This window comes from Eptesicus fuscus, chromosome 3, assembly GCF_027574615.1.
Source record: "Eptesicus fuscus isolate TK198812 chromosome 3, DD_ASM_mEF_20220401, whole genome shotgun sequence".
Classification (NCBI taxonomy): domain Eukaryota; kingdom Metazoa; phylum Chordata; class Mammalia; order Chiroptera; family Vespertilionidae; genus Eptesicus; species Eptesicus fuscus.
In genome coordinates this window covers 9420152-9439685 of record NC_072475.1, presented here as the reverse complement: position 1 = coordinate 9439685, position 19534 = coordinate 9420152, and the positions used below count along the sequence as shown (strand labels likewise).

The following is a 19534-nucleotide window of genomic DNA, read 5'->3' as shown; positions in this document are numbered from 1 at the left end:
CTAGAATTAGAGACTGAGCTAGCAGATGTTGCTGAGGGCGTGGGGGAACGGGCACTCACACACATGAGGGGAATGGAGGATGGTACAACCACTGTAGAAAACAGGTGAGAAGTTTCTTAAAAAGTTAAACATACACCTTATCAAATAATCCAGCCATTTCACTCCTAGGTGTCTGCCCACAAGAAATGGAATACTATGTCCACACAATCTGGTACATGAATGTTCATAGCAGTTTTATTTGTAGACTCTCAAGGATGAGCCTGCTCTGACAACACCTCCTCACTGTGGTCTGGGGGCCCAGTTCCTCAGGGTGCTGGAAATCATGTGAGGCAGGTGACCTACGTGGCACAGGGTCATCCCATCTGGACACAGCCTCCTGTGCTGACTCCTACTGGGTGTACTGCGTGGAGCCCCCTTATACCTCCCCAAAATGCTCCTGGACTCCTGCTGCCACCCAACAGGCTCATCATACCTCAGAGCTCCCATCTCCATGGTGGGCTGGCATATCTCAACCTCAGCCTGACCCAGACCTTGCCGAGCCTCTCCAGAGCTTAGATTGAGAGCCTTTTGCCCACTGAGGCCCTTTCTTTCACAGCCCGCATCTTACGTTAGGAATCCTGTTGGTTCTTTCTTCAAAATGCCTCCAGAACTCATGTTCCCTGTCCTGGCCCCACCTTTCAGCAGTGCCTGCAGCCTTCAGAGCCTGTACCCTGTCCTCGTGTTACCTGCACCAGCTCAGGTGCAATACCCTGGCTCCAGCTGCCCCTCCGTCTGCTAGTCTCAATCCGGGCCCACGTGGGCTGCAGCTTCTTGGGCTCACCTTGCCACACATTTAACCTTGCACTTCTGACGCCCTCCTCATCACTGGGTCTTTCTCATCACAGGCATCTATTGCTTTCTAAGGCACTTACCTTGTCTACTGGCCACCCGCTGCCCTCATGCTGATGGGGGTGCTCAGAGGAAGACCTGTGTCCACCACATCCTTGCCACCTCTCAGGCCCCAAGTGGTGGCTGGTATGTAGCCAACATGTCCTGTGAATCGCATGGCTTTAAACCGTCTGGTGTGCAGTGACCAGGCGCTGCTATGCTGTGCTCCTAACCTTGACCAGGCGACTCCTGGGTGGTGATGGGAGCATGTCCCAGAGGCCTAGGCATACAGGGCGAGCACCTGAGGTCTGGTGGGAGTTTGGGCAGACAGAAAGGGGGCTCCTGCTGAGAGGCAGGTGTGGGGGATAGACTATCCCAGCCACTGCATGCTTGATGGGTTCTGGGAGAGATGTCTCCGCCTGCCCATGAGTCTCCCTCTGCCAGGGGCCTGTGTCCCAACCAGGACTTTAGCGTCTAGAAGGGGCCAAGGGCTCACTGAGGTGGGCACAAGTGAGCAAGCAGACAGTTTTGTGAAAGAGTGAGATGTACATGCTGGAAGTGGCTGGGGTCACCATGTGCGGCCTGACCTCCCACGCCCACGGAGGCAGTGAGAGAGGCTGTTTCCACACATTAGAAACTGTACTTTGTAGCCAGGGCAAGAATGGAGTTTTCATTATCATCATTTTAAATAGTTCTGCAAAAGTAAAACTAGAAAGACCTGTGCAAGCCAAACATTTAAGAAAGGGTTGGGAGAGAGGGGACAAAGTATTAATTTGAGAATGAATTAGCTTCTCTAGACAGCAGGTGGCCGCAGAGCCAGGTCTGATGAGTGTGTGACCAAGCGCGTGAGCACATGTGTGTGCAAGGGGTGGGGGAGGGAAGGTCTGAGCGAGGGGCACATACAGGAGCCAGAGCCAGTGGGGGCAGCCCACGACATTTATTGAACTCCGACATGGTGCACTGGCGCTTCCTGGCCAGTCCGAATCCTCCAGCCACCCCGGAAGCTGCCCAAGGCCCATGTGTGGCCTCCCCACACATAACATCTCTGTGAAGTCAGAGCCTAGCACCTCCATCATCCCACTTCTCAGGTCAGGTCCCGGCACCTGCTTTCCTTCCCTTGGAATAAGGGAAAGGATACAGCCTGAGACTTGCACAAGACCTGCATGAACACGTGGACCAAGACAAGCAAGGGTACGAGGGGAAACAAAGTCAGCAGGTGGGGCCCGGTGAGAGAGGGGCAGCCACAGGTCTAGATGGATAAGGAGAAGACGACTGATAGGAAGTGCTGTCAAAATGTTAAACCAACTCTTAAAACAGTTACACTGACACTAAGGAGCGATATTTCTAAAATGTCATAGATGGGAATGCCCCCAAGCACTGAACATAATAAGCGCTGCATGCGGACACGTGAGAAGACTGGAGCAGAAGTTACTGAATGCACAGTCAGGGACAGGCCTGGAGCTCACAGACAGCTGTAGATATAGACTTGCTTTGTTGGCATGTGTACCTCTATAGACCATTTTGTTAGTAAAGAAAACCTCTATTTGTATTTGTGACACAGGGTGGGCTGTCTGTACAGAGCGTGCGAGCCACGTGGATGCCAGGGTTCGCAGGGTGGAAGATGCTGGGCAGGATTAGAGCGCACCCATCCCAGTGACCTCAGACGTCAGCCTAGAAGAGAGAGAGGCACAGGGAGACAGGTTACAGCGTTCTCACAAAATGAGGTTAGACAGGAAATGTATTGCCCTGTGGCATCCTCACAGCCTTGGCATCTATCTCCCTCCTTATTGGGACAGTCAGTCTCAGGTCGCTGCTCAGTAGCCTTGAGCTGGAGACCAAAGCCCATCAGAGGGAGAAGGACCCACCAGGGGTCCCTGTGCTTGTCATCACATCAGGGGCACGATGAGAACCACCTGGACAATCTTAGGCCACCACAACCATTTCCACAGCAACCACTCAGCGAGGGGCATTGGAGTCACACTGCCCACAGGGGCTGCCTCCCTGTCCCCCTGGGCATCCCTCCAGCCCCTTCAATATTGTGGGGTAGGAAGGAGGGTCTGGACCAAGGTGGAGAGGTCCCATCTCCCTGGGTGTGGTCACACTGTGTTTTCCAATGTGCCAGGTGAGTGGCCCAGGCATGGCCAGGAGAGTTGTCACTGCTCTGGGCTCCTCACCATGTGCCCTGGCCAGGTCACAGGATCTCACCTCCCACCGCGTGTAACTTTGAACCCTCGCTGAGTTCCCTTATGCACTTCTCTGCAAGTGTCTGGGTTGGGAGGTCTTTACAATCACATGACATGTGAGAGCAGAATGATTTAGTAGTAACATTTCTCTGAAACTACACACCCTTTATGCTAAATTTCAAATAACCTGGGTGTGTGGCTGACCCCAGGCCCTGGATGGCATAGTCACTGCCTTCCTGAAAATACTCTCGCCTCTAACCACCTAGCCCCTCACTGAAGATCCTTCAGGGTGAAAGGTCAAGTGAAAAAGGCCTCATGTGTGCGTGGAGACTCCAGCATCTTCCATGCCTAGCCCCAGCAGGGAAGAGAAGCCCCAAAGGAGGCACATTCCACACCCAGGGCTAGCCAGTCTCTGAGAGTCCTAGCCACTGAGCAGCACTCACCTGGCATTGATGAGGTACTGAGCAAGGCTGATGTTGGCTGGGGTCCCTGTGATGGTGATCTGGCGCTCTGATGACCCTTCTGTGGCATTGGCAATTTTTATCTGAGCTCCAGACATCTGTCGAATTTCATTGATTTTGGTCCCTTGGCGTCCAATTATACAGCCTATTAGCTAGAAAAAAGGACAGAGGAATTTCTTAGAGAAGAGCCCATGGCAGCCCTGAGCAGAGTGTGCAGAGCCCTGGGGGAAGCTTGTGAGGATGGCCCAGTCTTGGTCTCCACCCCACACCACCAGCTCCTTGCTTCCAGGAGGAAGAGACACTGTCTTCCTGTGGGAGGGATGGGAGCTGTGGGCACCAGGGCTCTGCTTGGTGCCCTATTTGTGAGCCATTCTGACAAATCAGGAGACCAGAGAGTTGCGTGGTTGCCACTTGCCCAATGTCCTTTGGGAACCCAGAGGCCAAGTGCCAGCACCAAGGCTAGGGCCATGCTGGTCCCTTCTGGGCTGGGTTCTCAGGGTAGTGGGATGTTTGTTTGAAGCCAGAGTAAAGCTCACTGCTGCCTGAAATCTCTTTTGATAAACTTGGGTGAAATTCTGAGGACATGTCAAGTGTTCCCTTTCCTTCCCATCCTGTAATCTCTGTATAAGGATGGATACAGTGACCTCTGAAGGAGTAGACAGTCCTCGGTAATGAAACAGTCAGAGGGACAAGAGCCAGGGCCTCCTCAGGACACAGGACAGCCACACATGGGGCCAGATTGCAGCCTGAGGTCCCTGCTGTGCATGGCAGTCCAAGCCCATGGACAGAACTGAGTCCCTTCATTCACACAGGGGCAGCCGATGAGAGCTCTGAGCATGAGCAGAGAAAGAAGAGACCAGACAAGTGGGGCCTGGGCATTTGGTTTCCTATCCACCTCTCATGTAGCAGCCTGGACGGTGGTGTCAGCACTTCCTGTTCTTGTGTCAGCAGCAGCAGGTGCAGGGCTGGAGGAAATCCATTTCCAAATGAGTGAAGTGACTCTGAACCTGCGAGATGACAACAGCTCACTGGGGACACAGGTGCACCTCAACTAGCTCTTGTCCCTGATGTGACTTCCAGCGTCTCAGTTCAGCTCATCTGTAAGGCCATCTCTGTTCCTCTCCTAGGTTAGACCAGCTGCCTCACTAGACCTTAACACAGTTTCTCCAATTGTCCAGACAAACTTCACCAAGCTGTTCAGCTTCCTCCACCTCCTGCCCAAGTCCCCTCAACTCCACTCACATCTCTCCAGGCTCTGTACACACACTCCTGGGCCCACCTACCTGGGCCCAGGCTCTGCTCACATCTCACCGGCTGCACCCCTTACTCCTTTGTACCTGGCCCTGAGGTCAGGGAGAGTGACTTCCACAGGTACCAGCCTGAAATCCTTGACTCGCTCTTCCCTGGCACCCTCCCACTGGCAGAGAAATCTTGAGGGCTCCTTTCTGACCAGGGCCAGTCAAGACAGCTGACTGGCAGCGTGGGGGCAGCAGCAGTGGAGGAAGAATGTGGGGCCAGCTAAGTTCCCTGAAGATGCCGATGCTGGCACTCCACTTGGGAAGGCCCGCCTGAGCTTCCCGCCCTGACTTGGTATGTCCTCCCACTGTCCTCACACCTTCCTCGGCCACTAGAAACGGAATGTGTGGAAGTCCACTTCCTTTGCACTTCAGTGTGAGTGGCCCTGCCCAGCCTGCCTGTTTCTGCTCCAGCAAATGCCATCTGAGGTAGATTTCCTCTGTGTGCCCTCCCTACATTCTCTTAAACATGTTTGGCATCTTCCCTCTGAGACTTCACACCTCCTGAGCTGCTCCTCACCCCTGACATGGAACATCTCTCTTCCAGATAAAACCATGCAGTCTGAGTGCCAATGAGAAACCACAACCCCCAATATTGACGCCGGCTGAGCATAAGGCTCCTCTAAGTAGCTACAGGGGGATGTGACAAGTCACAGGCCTCTCTAATCTGGACAGGAGTGCAAGGCCCACATCAGCTCTTCCCTGGACTGCCCTTTCACACGGCTTCTCTGGCTCTCCGGGCCCCCTGGACATTCAGTCCAGAGACCAGCTCTCTTCTAAGCCTTTCATGCCTCCATTGGACATTTAAAGAAAGATTACAGAGGTACTCTCAGATAATGCAGCCGCCTCCTAACCAGATTTCCAAGCCAAACCCCACAGGAACCACGGGAGCACATCTACCCTAGCACACTTCTTGCAGCTGCCTGTGTGAGCCCTTAGGTTCCCTGTCCCAGCAGAAGGGGCCCAAGCGTGGGGTCCCCACAGGCACAGTGACAAGAGCGAGGCAAGCTGTGCAACAGGCAGTGAGGGCACAGTGGTGAACATCAGAGATGGAGCCCAAGGCTGCCAGCTGCTGGGAGCAGCTCCTTGCAGGGCTCTTAGCCCTGACCCAGCCTGGGTCCCCACGGCCACAAGGGCAGGCTGGCCATGTTGTGGACCCTGTGTGTCATTTAGGGCATCACATTTATTGCACTGTCCAGTGTTCCTTTTTGCAGGTAAGTCATGGTGACATGCAGGTGTTGGCACAATTCTCCTTTGTCTAATCTAATTTTCACCAAGAGACAAAGATTGACAAGATGATAGGCAAGTGTCCCAACAGATACACGTTCTACTTGTTCTTTTCTCTCCAGGGTGGCAGGAGGTCCTGGGGCCACACATCCCCTGCATGAGATCCTTTGCGAGGAAGGGCCAAGGAGTGGGCTCTGCAGGGCACACTGGGCCCAGAAGGCGTCCTCCTTCTGAGGAGCTCCCCCAGCAGGAGGATGGCAGCCGTGCACTGGGAGGGGACCCAGGAAACAGGCACGTCAGCTCTCCAAACAAGTGTATCTCCTTGCTTGTTAGGTTCATTTCAGTTTTAAAACAAAGGCCCAGATCAGAGCAGGATACCTGGTGTTGGTGAAAAGGTGGTTTAAGGAAAGGCTACAAAGCGGGGAGCCCACAGGAGAGTAGTGACTTGCACGTATCGTGTGGGTGAAAAGACTTGGCAGGCTGCCCAGAGTCGCTGCTCGAGGACCAGCCACAGTGGGAGGACATGTCTGGAGCCCTTGAAAGCAGAAACTGGCTCTGCATTCTCAGGAGAGCCACATCACCCCGTGCAGGAGTCTGGCCTGCAGCGGCACAGGGTCCCTGATGAGAGCGGTCTCTTCTGGAGGGCTCTCCTGTCCAGTTGCCCATCTCCTTCCTGTGGGTCATCTACTGAAGGGAAGAGGCAGGATTTCCTGCCAGGCTGGTGAGAAGGGCAGAGCAGTAAAGGTTACTGAGGGCTGTGGTCCTAGGGCAAGAAAGTCCAAGTCCCCCACATAGCAGCCTCTCTGTGTTGTTCAGGGCAGCTGCCCCTCCAGTACACATGCCCCATATCCACCCTGGTATCCTAGGTTGGGGATCCAAGTCAACATTCTTATATGATCCAAGGATTCAGAGGATGATGTGGGAGGACTGAGTGTGACGGGAGCTCAAAAGGCCACCTCTTCAGAGTCCAGGCAGGTGGATGCCAGATCCAGGAATCCAGACAAACCTGTAACATCCCCATATCCTGCAGACTCACAGAGAACCCCAAACCCTCCAGAGACCGAGGGAGCATGGGACAGGGCCACTCCAGAGCATCCCTGGGCCACCATTCCTCAAGGGCCAACCCTGAAGCAGGGCAATGCCTTCACAAGGGGTCAGCGGGGCCTCGGCTTCCCTGCCAGCTCTGGCATCTAAATTCTAAGTAAACCCGGAAGTGCCCTATTTGTTCTTTTCTTATATAGTACCTCTGGGGCTTTTATGGACCTTCAACTGCTTAACATGAGAAGGGACGGGCAGATTATAAGGTGAGGTCAAGGGGGCTCGGGCATACTCACATCATTGGGAATGGTGAGCTCGTGAGTGCTGGCCGGGGGGCTGGCATCCAGACCTGGGCACACCAAGGGTACATGGTTAGGCTGGTGGAAGGCTGCTCACATCACACCCCAGTGCCCAGTCCATGCTAGGCCCAGGCAGGCCAGGGGCTGGCCCAAGGGGTAGGGTCAGTGCAGCTGGAGGTCAAGGGCTCTGTGAGCTCTTTGCTCAACTGCAATACAATTCCTGAGTGCCAGCTTCTCTCAAACAAGGAAAACAAAACCCAGCAGAATGATGTTTCACTTTTTCATTTTGGGCACATCATGTGGAGGGACAACTCTCGAAGCCCTTCACAGACATGCAGGAAACTCCATGCTAAGCAGCTCTCGGGATGTGGCCATGTCTTTGGGGCTGCATGGAGTACCCAGGGCACAACCCTGTGACCTGGTCCCTGTCCTCCATGGGTTCTCTGTCCACTCTGCTCCTCCCTCTCCCTGACTGAATAGCCCCACTGGTGTCAGCTGTCTCTCATTGCCCTCTGACCCTATACAGCCACTATACAGCCTGCTTCAAGACCCGGTGGGCAGTTCTTCCAGCCTGCGCATCATTGATTCTAAAATAGACTGCCGGGCCACTGGAAGACTGCATGGGTGTCCTATGTTGGAGATGAAGACACAGGCCTAATTTGTCACCACGCCTCAATCTTTATCTTGACAAATCTTAGCTTAGGACCTGCCAAATCAAGACAGCTCTTCAGAGTTCAGGACAAGATCTGACAACAAAACACAAGGAGGGACTGTGGTAGGGGAACCGTGGGGACAAAGGCCCAAGGCAGGCTGGCTCTCTGTATCCAGTCCTTCCATCTCCTTCTCAGGAGACATCTCAAACCCAAAGTCCACAGCTAAGACCCTGTTATTCTCCCCCCCATGGTCCTGGCATCTTGGGTCCTGCAGCTCAGCCCAGACCCTGAAGCCCCCTGGCTCCCCTACTTCTCTCCACCCACAGCTAACTCCACAGACCAGGCTCATGTACCTTCAGAATATTCTGCAACCTGAGCCTTCTTCCCATCCCACATTGGTCGCTTCCTCTGCTCTTGCCTTTTAGTCTAATCTCCATATGGCCCAGAGAGATCCCAACAAAACGCAGGTCAGATGCTTTTAATACTCCAAACCCACCAAGGGTTCCAGCATCTTCTCTGTGCCCCTAGGATGCGCTCCATGCTCTCCAACCCCGGACCTGGGGCTAGCCTGTGCCCACTCTCACCTCCTACCTTCTCACAGCCCACACCCTTCTTCCTGCTTCTTCCTCTACGGCACTGGTGTCCCCAAAATCAGATGCACTGTGGCCATCTGTTTTGTTGCCATGAGTGACCCTGTGAGGGCGGGACTGTCCTGGGGACCCACCGAGCATGGGCACTCAGGTGGCAGGTGCTGCATGAACCAATTCATCCTGAAATGTCTGTTATTTTTCTTTTGCAGCTAAACCAAGAGTTTCTGTTGTTAGTCTTCTTTTAATAAGGGTATTTTCACTATGATTATTTGGTTGTTTAACCATCTATACAAATTCCATAAATCATGACATTTAAAATGCATTTAAGAGACTTCCTTAGTCCTGAGTCCTACACATGAACTCCTAACAGCCTGGCTTGGGATGGATATAAAGGCACGAGTCATATTTGTTTAACTTGGTATATTTTGATCGAGGGGAGGAAGGTATCAGATTTGTTTAAAAGAGGAAAGTAAAATTCAACTAATAATGTGAGAACACATCATTTAAAACTTGTATTCCTGTGTTAGGGCTCTGTGCCCAGGCATGAATGTCTCCCTCCTGAAGTAACACCCCCACTCTGGGACAGGAACAATGCTTCCCCAACAAAGCCCGAGCCTGCTTTGGAAACAATGCTGACATTGGCCATTTAGGGTCCTGTCAAACAAGCCACTGCCTCTCACGACTACCTTGCTTATGCTGCTGTGATGGGGGACACACATGTGAGTGCATGTGAATGTGTGCAAGTTCTTATGTGCATGAGAGTGCATGAACTTCAGGTCACCTGAGGCCTTGGGGAAGGAGGTCGTCACAGATAGGAGTGAGTAACCCCATCCCTGAGGCCTGAAGGGGAGGGGCCATGGGGGAAGGTGGGGGCTGAGTGTCCTGGGCAAGCCAGGTCCTAGGGGTCACCAGGTCATCTCCAGGAGCCCTTCGCTGGGTAATCATAGGAAATCACGTTATAAACTGCTAAGGGCTATACAGACACACATGTATCACCCAGATATTAACTTCGTAAGGACTGATATCCACTTCCATAATCAAAATATTCTATAAATGTTTTCTTTAAGTTTCATTCATTAAATTATTCATTAACTTATGGAACCCATCACCAGTGCATGGGGCATCAAGGCCAGTGTCTCAGCCTCAAGACACCTGCGAGTCCCAGTGGGCACAGCTGGGCCCAGTTGCAGACTGTGGGAAAGTCTTGGGGCTTCCTCCAGCCTCAGCTACGCCCTGGGGCCCAGAACACACCACTGGGGTGACAGCCAACACCACTGGAAACGCTCTTCCCCTGTGTCTTCCCTTTAGAGCAGTGATGGGCAACCTTTTGAGCTTGGTGTGTCAAACTTCGCCAAAAAACTGAGCATAACTCGGGTAGTGTGTCACTTTGAGGAAAAAACATTATTTCACAAATGTTTCATCCTCGGCATGCGGCCGCCTTAGCGGCCGCGTGTCATCAGAAATGGCTACGCGTGTCAGTGCTGACACGCGTGTCATAGGTTCACCATCACTGCTTTAGAGCTAGACACTCGTTCTTCTGCTCTGACCCAGGATTTCAAGGGGATGGGAGAGCGGACAGCGCCCCCCCCCCCCCCCCCCCCCCCAGGAAACCCACTATGCCAGGCCACAGGCTTCCAGTGGCCGCACTGCTCCTTGCACTGGGTAATGGGATGTATAATCTCTGCCTTGCCCTGTGGTGTCCCAGCACAGTTTTAATTAGATTCAGAAGGGGTGCCCAGAGTGCTCTCATCCATGAGAGTGTGCTCCTGCCTCCTAGAAAATACCTTTGGGGAAGGTACACATCACAGTAAAGTCTGCACTGCAGGCCCCCACTAGGAAGAAAAATGACAACAGAGATGGTGACTCTGCCATGTTCAGGGACTTTGGGTGACAGGCAGCCGTGCTCTGAGCACCGCTGGAGCCCATGACCCACCACAACACTCCCAGCAGTGACCCAGGCAAAGGCTGGGAACTGCGGCTGTGACTCTGGTGTGGGCTCTGGCTCCATGGCACGGGCCTCCCTTTGCCGAGGCGCTGGCTGCCCCCTCCTCCCGGGTCGTGCCCAGGCCTCCACTGTCCACTAGAGTGCTTCGTTTTACCTGACGACGGGCCCATCAGATTTTGAGCTTCTTCGGAGGAGTGTAAAGGCAGCTTTTCTCCTGGAGAGCAAAGAAGAAACAGATTTTAATGTTTTGCCCTCAAGGAGATAAGCAAGGTCACTTCAACTAGGGAAGCTCAAAATCTGACTGGTGCGTGGCAGACCAGCATGCCTGGTGGGCTCTCACCGGCCACAGCTGCCAAGTCAATGCTCTGTGTGTCATCAGAAGGAACCCATCCCTGCCCGTGTCCAGAGGGGAGCTGAGGACCACTGTGGCCTGGGCTGGGGACTGGCTTATCCCAGGGGCAGGGCAGTGCTGCCCTGGATGGGTGCCAGTTCTGGGACGTGCACTGGCCTGCAGAAGAGCATCCCTATATGCTTGTTTGAGTGAGCCCCCACTCCTGGAGAGAACAGGCTCCAGGGCTGGCTGGATGGGTGCATCAGCAGAAAGGGCCCCCCACGATGCCTGTGGGCAGCGCAGAATAGGCCTGTATCCTGGAAGGAGCCGATGTCCCTTCACAAGACGGCCAGCTGTGAGGTGACTAACCCACCTTGGGGGACACACAGGTCTCCCGCCTGGCCGTCAGCAACGTGCACACTGCAATGTGTTAACACATCCTTGGCATTCACAACTAGAACTGTACCTGCTCTGTCGCTGCCCTGAATAAAGACAGTTCAGAAAGAGAAAGTCCCCAGGTGAGAAGAGAGGAGGTCAGAAAGGGCAGCTGGGTACGTACCGGGGAAAGCGGGGTTGGTCTGTCCGAGGGGAGGAAAGGGGGTTTGCTGCATGGCCAACTGGTGGAGCTTGGTCAACTGCTGGGGGTAGGAGGGACATGAGAGCTAAGAAGGTTATTGTCATCGAGTACAAGTCACACCAAATTAAAAAAGGCAGTAACAGAACTCTACAAATAGATACAAAGAGAGGCCATGCGGACACATGGCAGACGCAGCGGAACTCAAGGACTTGGCCTGGGAAAACCAATGGACTGTTGTAAGAAGATGCATTGAGCTCCTTTCCTCTCCTTGGCTCCCTGGTAGCTCTGGCCTGAACCAGCAAGACTATTCCAATCACATAGGCCTGGGTGGAAGAGTGACCGCAGACCAGTGTGGAGGCTGCTGGGCCCCTGGGTTTCACAGGGAAGGTCTGAGAGCCACCAAGCTGGGCCTCTTAAAGTTTTGCAGTCATGCTGTCACTCGGAGCTCACGTGCATCTGTAGGGAATCCATGTGACGCTCCCTTCTGCAAACCTGCCCTGCCCCAGCCCTGCCTCATACTCCACCTCCTGACTCTAAGATTATAGGATGTAGTGCTGGAAGGTTCTGTGGAGGGTGTAAGTGAGAGCACCCAGAAGCTCCCTGCACCTGCACCCACTGTGTCTGAGCAGGCGGCTACCTGTCCCCCATCCTCAGCCACTAGAATTTGGGGGAAGCGGCACTGAAATGCAATTTATTTAGTTATTTTATCTGAGTCTCATTTTTTAAGTGAAAAGTAAACATAAAAAGAGATAAAGATAAATGTGAAGAGACTTGGCCACACTTGGGAGCCAAAAGTGGTGGCTGCATCCTCCCCCCACTTCGGAGATGTTGGGGTTGGACACTCTCAAACCTGACTGGGACATAGAGCCCAGGCCTCCAGCTGCCTTGGAGGGTGGGTTAACACATTCTAGGAACTGTCCTCCACCCCCAGCCTTCTCCCAGCAGGAAGACCAGCCCGAATGCTCCAAGCGCAGCTTCCAGAGCTGACCCTGGCCTCATCAGGAGGCAAAAACAGGGGCCTCTGAAAGTCCCTCAGAGGCCAGTAGGTGGGGGCCCTCAGGGAGCAGAGCTGGCGTTCCCAGGTGACATGAAGATCTGACCTGGTGCCCACATTTGTCCCATGTTGTAGGATCTGGACTCCTGCAGCTCCACAAAAATATCTCAGGAAAACAGAGACTGTGCACTTGGGTTTTTTCTTCTTTTTTTAAAAAAAATATTTTATTGATTTTTTACAGAGAGGAAGGGAGAGGGATAGAGAGTTAGAAACATCGATGAGAGAGAAACATCAATCAGCTGCCTTCTGCACACCCTCCTACTGGGGATGTGCCTGCAACCAAGGTACATGCCCTTGACCAGAATCGAACCTGGGACCCTTGAGTCCGCAGGCCGACGCTCTATCCACTGAGCCAAACCAGTTAGGGCTACACTTGGGTTTCTGATATCACAGGACCTATACAGACCAGACCTTGGGGCCATGGATGAGTGGGTTTGCTGCTGGCCTCCTAGAGCCGGGCATGCTCTCCTAACACTAAGATAAACGCCAAGTGTCCCTTCCCAGTGCATGGAGAATCACTGCTGCCCCCAGACAGTGCCTACCCCAGAGCCTCCTGTTCCATCCTTGTCCTTGAGCCCTGTGGGGCAGCCTGTGGGGACAGGGTGGGCTGGGCTGTCAACCTGGCCACCTACTGTTTCCAAAGGTCAGGGTCCTGGCGTGAGGAGGCACGTGGTCCTCAGCTGAAGCTGGGCCACAACCAGCATGTGGCCTCCTGGTCACACCTTTGGGGGAGACTCTTGGCAGTGTGAGCCATTGGGGTGCAGGTGGTCCATCTTCCTAGGCTACTCCTGCAGCATTACCATTATGGAGCTGTCCAATTTCCTCCCTCCCTCCTGGACATCCTAAGTGCATCTAGAAAGCAGCCCATACCACTCTCAGGTGTCTCCCTGTCTTCTAGGGTGCTCCCTGACCTGCAGCACTTGGGTGGGACTGCTCAGGAACAACTGGCCACATTCCAGATCCCACGAGGCCACCCCAAGCACAGTTATTGGTCCTGAGGAAAGAAGGTTAGGGGATCTGGTGACCTGGGGTCAGATTCAGTTTTAAGAGTTCACCATCAATGGAGTGGTGCTGGTCAAGGCCAAGCAGGGGCTGGGTCTGATGGTTACCTACTGCCTTGCACATATGCCCCGTGACCTAACCTCACTAGGCACAGAGTGCCTAAATGGATAGGCATCAAAGCCCCTGAGAAAGGTGCCAGGAGAGCATGCCTGCGAGACATTATCACAGAACAAGCGATGAGACTTGGCTGCACCCCCTGTGCCTCAGGCGAGATGCTAAGAGGCCAAGGGACCCTGCAGGAAAGGGGCCTGAGAGCCTGCTGCACAGCTGGGCAGCCTAACAAAGGCTCCTCTTTCCAGGGACAAGAAAGTACCTTGTAGGAAGACAGCAAACACCCAAAGGCGTCCTGGGGTGTGAGGGCTAAGGAGTGCACGAAACCATTTTCGGCCTCCTGGGGACTTAACTGCACCGGCGTGATCCCGCAAACCCCACTCCCACTTGATGGACCTGGGGCAGTGCAGCTGTGCCCTGTGTACAGCAAGTCACACAGAGTCACAGGGACATTTGGAGGGGGCTGTGCTCTGAATCCACCCAGACGGGAGAGTTCACACTAGGCCTAAGGTTTCCTCACAAGGAGGTAACTACAAGTTCCCAAGGTGCTAAGAAAACCCCATTTCTAGAGACAACAAATGTGAAGTTGGAGAGCGAAGGCCAGCTCATTCTGGCTCAGGGCAGGCAGTCGTCAAGGACCGGGCATGCTGGCTCTGACCAGGACTGGGATTTCCATGCAGATACAGTGCACAGGGATAGCGGCCTGGTGTGTGACCAGCCCCTTGGGGGCTCCAGTGCTTCCCAGAGGCCAGCAAGGAGCCTAAAAAGCCATGACAGACTGCTCTCTGCTCCTGTTCTCCTACTTTACCACTGTCACCTGTTCATGTGCCTGATGGCCAGGTTGGCATGCTCCCATGAGACAGGCCCTCTCCTATGTCCCTGCATCCCCAAGAGTGCACAGCTGTGCAATGGTCTGTTAGTGGGAAGAATGGGGCTCTGGAAGGGCCACAACCCTGACAGCTCTGTGGAGACAGGCCCAGCTGGTGTCCATGGGCCACCCTTCCATTTGTAAGGTGGGGGAACCCACGCATGTAAATGGCAGGCTGTGAAGTGCTGTCCAGGTTAATTGCGGCAGAGTCATGGAAACTACCAGGAGTTTTCGCACTCACTGTCCACAGGCTCCGCCCTGGGAGGCCCCCAGGTCTCTCCATTGCCTCCCTGGCAATTGGAGGTGCATCAAGCAGGCTCTGCTCCAGAGCCACCGTGTGTTACAGGCACAGCTCCACTCGCACCCAGGACTCTGACACCCTGAGTTCAGCAATTCCCCCGGTAATGTACTTGCTGCTTGTTATGAAGCAAGGGCCACACCAGCAAACAAATCCCCGTCCCCACTCACCCATGAGTGTAAAGTGACATCTTGAGGAAGTGCTAAACCAGTACCCACCGTGGTGCCTAGATAAACACCCCTGGTGAGGGGCTAATGGACAGATGTCAGCTGGAATCTCTCCTCTAGGCTCTGCCCTTAGTCAAGTACTTCACCTCTTTGGGACTTAATTTCTACATTTTTTAAAGGAGGGAGCAGGACAAAGTGCTAAGGGGAATTCCCACTTTGAGAGATATTTCTGTCATAAAAAAATCAGACTTCTAGTTCCCACCAGTGCCTATAAATCATGAGAAGGGGAAGAGTATGGGAGGAGGGGAGAGGAAGGGAACAGTGGAAGTATCATATTACAGATCTTTCTCTGTGGCTTGATGTTTCCACTAAACGTGTCAGAAGACAAATACTAAATACAGACAATTACTAAAATGTAAGTATCCATAAATAAACAAATCAAGAGTTATCACAAAACACACCATACAACTACCTCCCTTAGCAGGAATTGCACCACCTTGGCAGCTGGATATGTGCTCATGTCTCCTTTCTGTAAAAATGCTTGCTTGTGTCTTTTGCCCATTTTTCTATTGGGTTGATTTTGGTGATTCACAAGAACTCCATATGTATTTCAAACACTAATCCTATTTTAGTTATATCTGCTGAAAAGATCTCTTCTCCACTCTCCTTATGGTGTCTTTAGAGAAACAGAATTTTTAAATTTAGTGTAGTTAAATTAATATTTTCTTTATAGCATATGTTTATATTTTAAGAAATCATTCCCTGACCTGTATACAGAAAGATACTCTACTATATTTTTTTCTAAAAGTGCTACATTTGTCTCTTGTGTTGAAGTACTTCATACATAAGAAGTGGTTTTTAGTTTATGTTGTAAAAATCCATCCTGGCATCTGTCACAGACCAGGCTCCCTCACCCACACAGGTCAGATCAAGACTCTCTGGTCGGATCCACTTGCCTATGGTCTATCCTTGCACCCAAACCACACTGTCTCAGTTAGGACCACCCTATTGTAGGTCTTCCTATCACTAGGACAAACCTCCCTATCATAAATCCTCTTCATGAATATACTGGTGATTCTTGGCCTTTGTGCTTTCATAGAAATATTTAAAACAATCGGTCAAGATTCTGATTGCAATTGTACTGCATTTTTGTACCTCAACATAATTAAGATACTTAGTGTTCTTATCCATGAACATGGTATGTCTCCATTTATTCCATAAAGACAAGTTTTTTTAAAGACATCTTTTAATTATTGATTTCAACTTAACTGCTTTGTGGTCTATATGATTCCAATTTTTGAGAGATGATGAGCTTTCTTTATGGTCTAGAATGTGATCAAATTTTGTAAATGTTTTCATGAGTTCTACAGCTATGTTGGGTGCAGTGTTCAATATAGAGCAATTATATCAGTATGACTTAAATGTACTGTTAATATCTTCTTTATTCTTGACTATTTGACCTTTATGGAGTGGTGCTGGTCAAGGCCACTGTGGGGCAGCCTGTGGGGACAGGTATGCTAAGGTTCACTACAATGACTAGCAAATTCTTTTTATGGTTTGTCATTTTTTCTTTATATATGTTAAAGCTGTGTTTTAGGTGCATATAAATTTAAATTGCTGTAACTTCTAGTGAACTGAACCTTTTATCAATATGCAATGACTACATAATGAATTGCCTTAAGTCTTGTTTTTTCACACACACCCCTATTGATATTAATATTTGTAAACTGGGCTTCTTTTGGTGTTTTCCTAGAATAGCTTTTTCTCTTTTTTTAATTTCTCCTTGCTATTCTTTAGGTGTCTCTCTTGAAAAAAAAAATCCAGCTTTTATTTTACTGAAAAATCTCTTTTACTTTGATCACAATTACCCATAAATATAGATTAATTTCTGCCATCTTTTTTTGTTGCACTTCTAAGTGTCCTGATTTTCTAGGGTTGTTTTCTTTATTTTTTAATCCTTTTTATTTTTCTGTAATGATTAATAAATTTTCCCTTCACCTAGTTTTCTCTGTTCCTTTATAGAGTTTATATAATTGAACTCTTTTCTTTTGGTGGTCACTTTGAAGCTGTTATTAACATGCATATTTAAAGCCTAACTTCAACATCTTTACCCTTTTCCTGATGATACAGTGACTTATAGGATGTTTTAATTCCCCTCAACCCATCCTAATCTTATGTATGTTATCTATGTCAATTTTGTTCTGTTATGTTGTTAATCCCACAAATTAGATAGCATTGATAGTGATTTTACAAAGTGTGTTTTCATTTACCCAATGTTTAAATTTTAGTGTAGTCAAAGTCAATATTTTCTTTATGGTGTATGCTGTGTTAATGAAAGAAATGGTAATTGTCTTTGCTCACACTCATCCTTGTTTTTCTAGCCTTCCTTCTCTATCATTTCCCTTCTCTGGAAAGCCTCCATGAAAAAGACTGTTGGTCACAGCAGTTTGTCTGAAAATGTCCATATTTAGGTCCTTGGAAGATGCTCTTGAGGTAGAATTTATGTAGGCAGTAACTTGCTTTTATTAAGCCAACATCTTCTGGCTCCCACTGTTGTCAGTGAGAAGTCCACTCATTCTCTCTCTTGTTCTTTGTAATATTCTTTTTGTCTCTGATCACTTAGAGCTTTACTTTTGGTCTTTGATGCTGTGTGGTTTTGCTTTGATTTGTCTAAGATGGATTTTTTGTTTTGTTTATCTTGTTTGGAATTTGTTGGGATTCCTGAATGCAAGGATCAGTTCCTTTTATTAACTGTGTGTTTTTGTGTGTGTGTGTATGTATTTTTTACTGCTTTTCTCTTAGAATCTCCCTCTCTCCATTCTGTTATCTCTTCCTGGGGCTCCAACTAAAATGTATGTTCTTCCCTCTCAGTCTTTGTTATTGGTGTTTTTCAGACTTTTTATGTGCAAACAGGTCACCTAGGAGTCTTGATTTTGAGGAGCAGGCTGGGAGGAAAGGCCTGCCCAGAGCCCTGCTACTGAGTGGCTCAGTAGGAGAGGGTGTGATCTAGTATGTTTAACCCCAAGGAAGCAGGGAAAGAGAAAGGAAGATTTAGCTCAAGCCAACAATGTTGACTTAACCAGGACTTCCTATTTCATGAGAATGACTGCAGTAGCCCTGAACTGACCTCAGGTGGGCCATGAACACCTCTCCACCACTTGGAGCCACTCAGTCTGGAAAGAATAGAGACTGATGTGTGGCCATCAGCTGGAGGCCATGGAGTGCAGCAGTACTGATTATTCTTACTTCACTATGAAATTTGAGGAGCAGCCTCAGTACCACCTTCCCACAGGGCTCTAGAGACACTGAGAAAGTGGGGGAAGGAAACCCACATTTGCTCTTTGTGTGTCCACAGTGAACTGTGCAGCCTAGTAGCCCCTGGGAAGATGGAACCATGCATCCTTCCACTTTTTTCTTTACTTCTATTATAACTCACATGTTGCTATGGTTTCCTTACATTCTCTCTAAAGGACAAGCTTTCTGGCAGATACTGGTGCCCTATTACTCCCAGTTACTTAAGATGCTCTGCTGAAACCAAGCGGTGTGGGAATTGAGCCTGCTCCTCCATTCACTGGCTCTTCAGCTCTGGGCAAGTGACCACTCAAACTACTAACAGTAGTAAGAAAGCTCAGGTAAGAAAGCAGAGGTGGCCAGTGCTTTGTCGGCACTAACATGTTGGTTTTGTTGTTGCTTGCATTCAGTACCCTCTTTAAATGAGGGGATATTACGTCTGGGAGGGATGTGGAAACTGTGAAAACTAGAATAAAGATTGCACTTGAGGGTATGCTTGAAGTTGACTCATTTCTTTCAGAAGAAAACAATTTCTGGTGTAATCATATTAAAGTGCTAAAATATCGGACGAGAGACAGAATGGGACAGTCACTGCACTGTCAGTCCAGGCTTCCAAGCTCTCTGCATCTGCTCCCATGTCTGGAGTCCTCGCTGTCTGACACCAAAGGCAGGATGTGTGGAAGGGGGTGGACAGCATCTGGGGCTAGTGGGCAGCTGTCCTAGCACTCTAGTGGTCAGCAGCTATAGTCCTCCCGACACCCAGCAGTCTCTGTGCCTCTCCAGAATGTACAAGAACAATAAGTTTCCAGAAGGATTCTGGTGAAAGGACGAGAGAACCTGGAAGGAAACTGGTGGCGGGATAGGTGGGAGGTATTGATGACTCTTAGGGTAAATCAGAAAGCCTTCTTTAAAATTGGGCACAGAAAAAATACGTATAATTTAGTTCTATATGTCTGATTCAGGTAAGATATTAAGATGCTAAAAGATGACTATAGTGTATGTGTCAGTCACTGTGGTTGAAATACTCAAATGTGCATTCAGTTATATTATAAAATAAATTAGTATTTCATGTAATAATTATATTTGGGTTCTAAGAAATGAAGCTTTTAAGATTACTACTGAATAATAAGCTCAGATTAAAAATGCCTTCCTAGCTATCACAGTAATTTTATTTTTGTTTTGGATGGATTATAAGTGATTGTCCAAGTCTTCAACGTTCTGTGCCTGCAAGAAAAGCATTTACTAGTATAAAAGCTCCTCCTAGTCTGCTCCCAATA

The 19534-nt window shown here is 50.3% G+C and overlaps 1 protein-coding gene across 9 annotated transcripts in view; it reads right to left on the bottom strand.

The window, feature by feature from the left end:
• Positions 1-1789: 1789 nt before the first annotated feature.
• Positions 1790-19534, bottom strand: part of PCBP3 (poly(rC) binding protein 3) — a 217207-nt gene continuing 199462 nt past the window's right edge. For 5 of the 9 annotated variants that reach the window (XM_054713624.1, XM_008145647.3, XM_054713625.1 and 2 more), the window contains 5 exons: positions 11449-11527; positions 10713-10772; positions 7368-7420; positions 3494-3663; positions 1790-2538 (listed from right to left, as the gene is read on the bottom strand). In XM_054713624.1, coding sequence (XP_054569599.1) covers positions 2502-2538; positions 3494-3663; positions 7368-7420; positions 10713-10772; positions 11449-11527 — 399 coding nt within the window. In that variant the 3' untranslated portion in view covers positions 1790-2501. Of the gene's footprint in view, positions 2539-3493; positions 3664-4406; positions 4519-7367; positions 7421-10712; positions 10773-11448; positions 11528-19534 lie in introns of those variants that run through there. The other 4 variants (XM_028151750.2, XM_054713629.1, XM_028151752.2 and 1 more) reach the window with 4 other exon arrangements.